The sequence below is a fragment of the Mandrillus leucophaeus genome, unplaced genomic scaffold (assembly GCF_000951045.1).
Source record: "Mandrillus leucophaeus isolate KB7577 unplaced genomic scaffold, Mleu.le_1.0 Scaffold160, whole genome shotgun sequence".
Classification (NCBI taxonomy): Eukaryota; Metazoa; Chordata; class Mammalia; order Primates; family Cercopithecidae; genus Mandrillus; species Mandrillus leucophaeus.
In genome coordinates this window covers 3,557,696-3,565,491 of record NW_012101588.1, presented here as the reverse complement: position 1 = coordinate 3,565,491, position 7,796 = coordinate 3,557,696, and the positions used below count along the sequence as shown (strand labels likewise).

Here is a 7,796-nt window from a genome sequence, read left to right as displayed (position 1 = left end):
CAGGAGAATCGCTGGAACACAGGAGTCAGAGGTTGCAGTGAGCTGAGACTGCGCCACTGCACTCCAGCCTGGGCAACAAGAGCGAAATTCCATCTCAAAAAATATATATAAATAAAATGCATTACCCCGAGAAGTTCCTCCTATAATGAGTACGGCAGGACAGTATTTGCCTATCCTCTCCTCCTTTATTTCTATCTCCTACCCAAACTCAGAACAGAGAGACTGAGAGAGGGCTCTTTGGTAAGAACATTTTCAAAAATATCCATTAGCATAATAACATACCACAGCTGTGGTTGGATCAATATTAGTAAGAGAAAGATGTGTTTGTTTTGTAGCATGTTGGTATTAAAAGTATCTTAACTCACCTTTCTAGTTCCACTGAGGACCAAACTAATTGGGCTTGATGAGTTAGAACCCAAGCAGGAGGGCAGAGGGATAAGGGAAGACCTGAGAGGAAGTCTGTGTGTCGTGAGGGAGTAGGAGTTGGTGGGTGCTTGTTAGGGCAGGAGACCCAAAAGAGAAGGGTGTCCTGAAGATTGAGTGAAGGTAGGACTCTAGAAGCCACTGGGTCAGGAAAATTAAAAAAAATTCCCAATATCTGAAGCTGAATTGTTCAGTACATGTGGCCTCTAGCCACTGGCTGTTAAGCCCTTGAAATGTGGCTTATCTGAGTTAAAATGTGCTATCTGTATATAAAATACACACCAGATTTTAAAGACTTAGTACAAAAAAAAGTATGATCACTCAATGATTTATTAATATTGATTATATGTAGAAATAATATAGATATTGGGCTAAACAGATTATATTATTTAAAATTTCATGTTTCTTTGTACTTTTTAAAATGTAGCTACTAGAACATTTTAAATAATGTATGTGGCTTGCATTATATTTCTGCTGGCCAGTGCTGCTCTAGACTGTGTGCATATGAACAACACTTAACAGTAATATTTCACACTTACAGACACAACAGGCATAAGTCAGAGGTCACACTAGCTTAGAAAATGGCTTGTTTTGGAGCTAAGTAGATTTTATTTTTCACCTTTGTCAATCTAGCATTTTTAAGAAGATAAAAATTCATATTAAACTCTATCTTCAGGAATAAACTCTCTAGAAATTGAGATTAAAGTATTACAAGAGTGTCTACAATAGTCCAATAAAATGTAAGCATTCTCAACTTTATTCCCAAAGAAAGGGAGTTAATATGAATTTTGTCTTATTGGCCTTTTGTTAGGCAGGATTGAAATTTTATAGACTTTGTAGAAAAAACTGTTCTAGAAACACCAAAAGCACTAAGGGTCAAGCAGGTGTTTAGAAGGATAAAATATTTCTTTATTGTTCAGCTCTGTCCAATGTTTTTCTACCTCTGTTTTGAGTCTTTTTTTTTTTTTTTTGAGGCTTGGAAAACAGAAAAGAGGCAAAAAAGGTATATATAGCAATGTCGAGGGGGGGGGTCTTCTAAGAGTGTCTCTGTAAGGATGTAAGTTCTCAGGCCAGGGTAACAGAAGGGCCTCTCACATTCTATTTCTTCCTTCCCAGTGTGGCCTCCAGGGCTGCTTTAGGGCACTCTCTGCCTGTGAATTGCTCTTAAGCAGACCTTGTGTTTTATTATGATTAAAAGGCCTCTTCCCTAAGAACCCCCCATCGGTTACTGCATCATGTTAACTGATTCCAGGTCTTATCTAGAGGGTGGCTTTGGGAGGCAGGATAATCAAGGAAGAAAAAACGTCAGCACAACACCTCACCTTGTGCTCAGCAGGCGTCTCATGGACATAGTGGTGAGCGCCCAGGCCCTGCGAGGTGCCCAGACCTCCTTTTGCCATATTTACCCAGGAACTATCTTCCATGGTGGGGACCAGTTTCCCTGAAACCAAGGTAAGGCCCGAAGTGTTGATTGTCAGGGTTCGCTCAACAGATCTGAAATAATTCAGAATTCCTAAGCAGATGCGCTGAAACAAAGAAAGAACAGAGTCAGGTCCCCGCCCTTCGCCTAGTTCACCCTACAGAATACAACTTGATGGCAGATCAACCCTACTGTGGAGAAAGGAACACACCACCCTGGCAAGGGGCTGCTGATTCCATGTTAAAAAAAAAAAAAAATGGAACAAAGGGCAAAAGCATAAAATGGCATTTGCTATTGGAATAGCAGAAAATCCTCTTTTCTAGACAAGCAGACATTTCTGATGCCTGCCATCCACATACCTGCAGTTCTCTGATTCGAAGATGGCGCAGATACAGAAAAGACAAGTAGGCCCCTCTCATCAGGACAGGATTCCTATCACTGGGCTCAGTGCCGTCATCCAAGCCCAGCAGTTGTAGGGTCATTGCATAGTTGTACCTTTAGCAGGCAGGAGAGATATCATAAATCCATTTCACCTCGAAGTGATGCCAAAAATTCACATGCCCAAAACTAAAGTCATTTTATTTAATTTAGGGGTGTTTCATGATAGCTTCATTTTATAAATGTACTGAGGGGAAATAATTACTCCATATATACATGTAAAGACAAGTTTCTCTTAGAAATTACTCTCATTAAAAACACAGTTGTAGGGTGAAGCATTAGTTTAGTTGTCTGACCTGTTTTAAAAGTCTTGCTTTCATTCTGACTTCATATTTCATTCTGACTTTTTGAGTTAACATGTAAACTACATATTAATCAGTCACTCTGTTTCCCACACAGTGTTTTAATCCACTTTTTTGAGTCACTAATAATATAATTTACTTTACCCCGTCTCTTGTATCTGCTCGAGAGGCCCATTAGCATGTTGGCTGAGATTTATTTGTGATAGATCATTTCCATTTTGTTTCATGGAGAGGTCATCATCCTTCATATTTTTATTCTATCAAAAAATTAGCATTAATCAAATTACATAAACATTTGCATTATTATTAACAAAATCACAGTCAGGTCATTGCAAAAGTAAACCTCATAATCCAAAGCATATTTAGATAAGTAAGTAAAAGAGCGGCTTGATCTACTTCAAGCTGACATATTCAATCTACAATATATTAGGGAGGTAATTGTTTTTACTAAACTAATCTTTGTTTCATGAAAGTAGTCACAGCTTTTAAATAATAGCCATCTACCTCCCTGTCTTTTATGTAATTCACTTTATAAAAAATTGATACAAGCACGTATATGTTTGGCACCTCTGAACCTCTCTAATCTAGTCTTATTCTGTACCGAGAGAGTTCAATGGATAAAGCCTCTTTCTACGTATTAGCTATATGGTTCAGTCATTTACAGTCAAGAGCCTGTTTCCACATTTGTACAATGGCATGATAATGGAAAATGATAAGGTGTTGTGAGAGTTAAATGACAGAATGTACATAAAACCTCCAGCTTAGTGCCCAGCACCTAATAGGTGCTCAAGATGCCAGTTCTCTCCTGTTATGAACTTCAGTAGTCCTGTAGGATCTCTCACAGTATTCAAGGTTTACACTTATTTCCACAGTCATCTTCCTTGATGCTGAGAGGGATGTGGTCATGCACCCCAGCCCCAAGTAACACTGTGAGGAAGGTAACGCTGGTCTAAGGTCCTGCCCCTCACCCTCTGGGCAGCCTCTTCTTAGCTGCCATCTCTGCCTGTCCCTGGGCATACACCCCAATCTCATAAGGTGTGCACTTTCATAGTGGCACCAATCCCCACAAAAGTACTGAGTGGCAATGACTGAGCTTGGAAACCCCCTTTCAGGGTTATATTCTAATAGTTGGTTCTTGGAATTCCAATGGACCCTTATCACAGAAACTGCTAGTTGTTCCCCAAGAGCCATTTTCCTCTTTTTCTACAGTTATTGAATATTTATCTTGCCACCTGACCACCCAGATAAAGACAACATTTCCAAGCCTCTCTTGCAGCTAGGTGTAGCTACGTGACAACAGACTGGGAGTAAAGGGCCATGTTTTAGCTTCCAAGAATTTCTAGTAGAGGCAGCTTCTTCATCCCTTCTCCATCCTGCTACTTAGAGCATGAATGTGACAGCTGGAGTTCTGTCTCAGGCTGGGTGTTGATCTCGAATGTAGAGCCATATTTGTTAGAACTCCAAGACAGACAGCGCTGAGAGCCCTGAGGGTTCCATGGTGCAAAGCTATCACACCAGCTCTGTACATCCTACCCTGAAATGTTCATATGAGGGACAAAGAGCAAAATTTCCACCTCCTTTAATCCTCTGTCATATCATTTTACCATCACCAACAGCCAAACCTAATTTTAACTAATACAGTCCCCAAGACGCTAAAGATAGACTACCAGGCTTTTGACAGGGAGTGGGGAAGGAAAATGTTGACAGGAATATTAGGAAAAGTGGGTGAGAGAGAAAGTTGTCCAGTTGAGTAGCGTTAAGTGATTGTCCATTCCACCTGTAGGCAGACTTGGCTTCCAGCTCAGTGTACACATCTGTGTATTTCTATGTAAACATCCCACAACCCTAGGACTGGAAAAGACCCTGTGAGGTGACATGGTGCATTCCTGTTCGTTAAAACGGAAAGATCGTCATTCCAAAGTAAAGAACATCTCTGTTATGTTTTTAAAAATCTATAGGAAAGCATATACTCTGAGGGTAGCTGAATTTTGACAATTCCTATGAATTTGGGGTTCAGTGGAGCCTTTTGCCTCCTGGCCTGTCGTGTTCTCGGGTTGCCATTCAGCACTACTTGATGTGGTCCCAGAAGGAAGGCTATGAGCCACATCCTTTCTCTGATGGGATTGTGATACTTTCAGCTGCTTCTAAAATTACCCAGAATTACATAGGACAGGACAGAAAGTGACATCAAGTTACAGTGGAAGATGTTTGAAGGACCGACTGAACAAACCACAAAAGTACTGCTGGACCTGCAGGTGGCCTGGAAAAAAGGAAGGGAGCACAGATCAGCTGGAGCAGGAAAAGGAGAGCACCCAGCATCCTCCAGGAAAAGGGACCAACAACATCCCACAAAAGGAAACTGCTTAAGAAATACCAAGTCCAGAAGCATAGACCCTAAGCGTGCTGGAGACAGTACATGCAGGTAAGCAGCAGGGCAACCCCGTCTGCATTCATTCTCCTGGCCTGGGTGTGAAAATCTGCTGACCTTTACTGCCTGTAGCTCTTTGTCAGCATGACCAAGTTCATGTGCTTAGACAGTTCTGAGATTTCCGCTGATTGCAAATCCCATTTTCTTCTGGGAAGTTGGCAGGGGAAATGGAGTGGAAGGTAGGTAGGAAAAGTAAGTCTGTTCAGTATTCCCCACACCCAGAACATCTCTGCTGCCTACATGGGTTTATCCACGGAAACAAAGACTAGAAGGATATATACCAAATATTAATAATACTGTTGTTATTCTGGATGGTACAATAAGGGGTGATTTTAGTTTTCTTTCTTGTATTTTTCTGTTTCCCAAGTTGTCCATGTTAAACACATGCCACTATTGTCATCAGAAATTTTTTAAAGTAAATGTTTTATTGAATTTGATGAGAAGAACCAGGAAAAGGGTGTTTTTTTGTTTCGCTGAATGTGTTGCACATTGGAGCTACTGTCTACACCACCATTTCTGTGCGAGCACACCTTCTTCTCACTACATCACATTACCTCTGGAACTGCAGGGGAGCAGTAACGGACAGAAAAGCATGATGGCTCTCTCCTTCCCTCCTTGGTGTGGTCAGTGGGAAGAGGCAAAGGAAGGGCTCTGACACTGCCCCCTGACACTGCAGCCTGGATGTGGTGTTTTCTGCTGCTTTACTACTCCATGAGGTTAAAAAGACAGTGACCAATTTAAACTGTATCTTTGAAAATACAATTGTCAATAGTAGTGTGTAATGTCTATACACAGCCATTTTAATAAACGTGCTTTTTTTGTGAACATGAGTAACTTGATCTAACAATTACAGGTTCCAGAGGATCTACACAGGCCTAGCTGGGGTGTAATCTGTAGGATACAATAAAATACAACTCAGCCATTGAAAAGAACAGCAGATCGCCAAGACATATTGTTGGGTGAAAAAAGCAAGTTGCAGAAAGATATTCATATAGTATGATATATCATTTATATAAAAACCTCAAGTGCAAACTTATCCTATATATATTTTATAGGGACATATGTATGGATGTAAATACATTGAAAAGGCTCAAAGCAGTAACAGTGTTTGCCTCTAAGGAGGTGGAATGGGGAGCAGGATGGGCAGCAGGGATTAGTTAAAAGAGAATTTAAATTTTCAGTAATGTTTCAACTTTTTACAAGGAGAAGACTTTTTAAATTATTTCTATGATTTAAACTTATTTTTTAAAAACTCCTTAAAGAAAACAATGGTGACTTCAGTGGAGAAACCTGGCAATCACCACTAACTTAACCAAGTGAGCTAGCTTAACATCAGCTGTGATGTCATGTTGATATCATGTTCCCTGAATAGGATGTGGTGAGGACAGTTAGCCTCTGTGATATTCTTCTTCCTCTAAACCCATAACCTCAGTGTAACCATGAGAAAATATCAGAAAAACTCAAATCAGGCAAAGGTCTACAGATTGCGGGGCTAGTACTCCTAAAGACTGTCAATGTCATGATAAACAAGGAAAGACTGAGGAACTGTCACAGAGCGGAGGAGGCGGCGGAGGTGCGATGATTAAATGTAATGTGGTACCCTGGATAGGATCCTGGGGCAGAAAGAGAACATTAATGGAAAAGCTGGTGAAATCCAGGGGAAGCCTAATGAACAGTAATGTACCAATGCTGGTTCCTTGGTATGACAAATGTATCACTACAATGTAAGATGTCAATAATGTGAGAAACTGAGTGGGGGTATATGGGAACTCCTTGTACTGTGTTTGCAGCTTTTCTATAAATCTCAAACTATTTCAAAATAAATTAAAAAGACAAAAACTCCCTAAAGGAAAGTGGAGCCAGGCATAACGGCTCATGCCTGTAATCCCAGCACTTTGAGAGGCTGAAGCAGGTGGATTGCTTCGAGACCAGCCTGGGCAACATGGTGAAACCCTGTCTCTACAGAAAAAAAAAAAATATAGCTGGTAGTGATGGTGTGTGCCCACCCACCCGCAGTCCTAGCTATTCTGGGGATTGAGTCAGGAGGAGCACTTGAACCCAGGAGGCAAATGCTGCAATGAGCTGAAATCACACCACTGCACTTCAGCCTGGGCAACAGAGTAAGACCTTGTCAAAAACAGAAAAACAAAACAAAACAAAACAAAATGGAAAAGTTACTGGTGAATGGCATTCAGTGTTGATCAGAAACTGTTCTGAAGTTGTGCTACAATTAGTGATTATATTCATTCTCTCAGAGATGCCAAAATGGACAGACAGTCATCCTATGAAGTTTGTTTTTCTTTATGCAGAAGGCCCTTAAGAAACTTATCTGTCACAAGGTATTGGTTGTCACTTGCCAGATTCAGAATCAAGATGCTGACCAGCATACAGATGCTAAAATCCACACTTGACTGCTACATGTTTGCAAAACAGTAACACAGCTTTAAAATTCATACTCACATTCCCATAACTCCTCCTAGCTGCCACATTTTTACTTAATTCTAATCTGATTTGATTAGCATTTAACATCCAGAATGACTATGTGCTACCAGTGGGGCCCTGATACAGTATAAAGTGGCTCTTGACCAAAGCAGAAATACTTGAGGAGGTCACAAAGTTACATCCATGGGAAAATGTGAAGAAAACTAGGAAATATTGGCCATTGCCTTGGAATTTCTATTCTTAAAACCAGTGCTATTTTCTGTTCTCTGCTTTGGAATAGAAAATAGCACTGGTTTTAAGAAAGCGAAAAAAGGGAAGGGAAGGGAAGGGAAGGGAAGGGGAG

The 7,796-nt window shown here is 40.6% G+C and overlaps 1 protein-coding gene across 1 annotated transcript in view; it reads right to left on the bottom strand.

Moving 5' to 3' along the window:
* Positions 1-912: 912 nt before the first annotated feature.
* Positions 913-7,796, bottom strand: part of LOC105536577 (putative uncharacterized protein C6orf183) — a 61,408-nt gene continuing 54,524 nt past the window's right edge. Inside the window, exons 12-15 of the mRNA XM_011975977.1 lie at positions 2,728-2,840; positions 2,203-2,338; positions 1,746-1,949; positions 913-957 (exon numbers count right to left, since the gene is read on the bottom strand). Coding sequence (XP_011831367.1) covers positions 913-957; positions 1,746-1,949; positions 2,203-2,338; positions 2,728-2,840 — 498 coding nt within the window. The remainder of the gene's footprint in view (positions 958-1,745; positions 1,950-2,202; positions 2,339-2,727; positions 2,841-7,796) is intronic.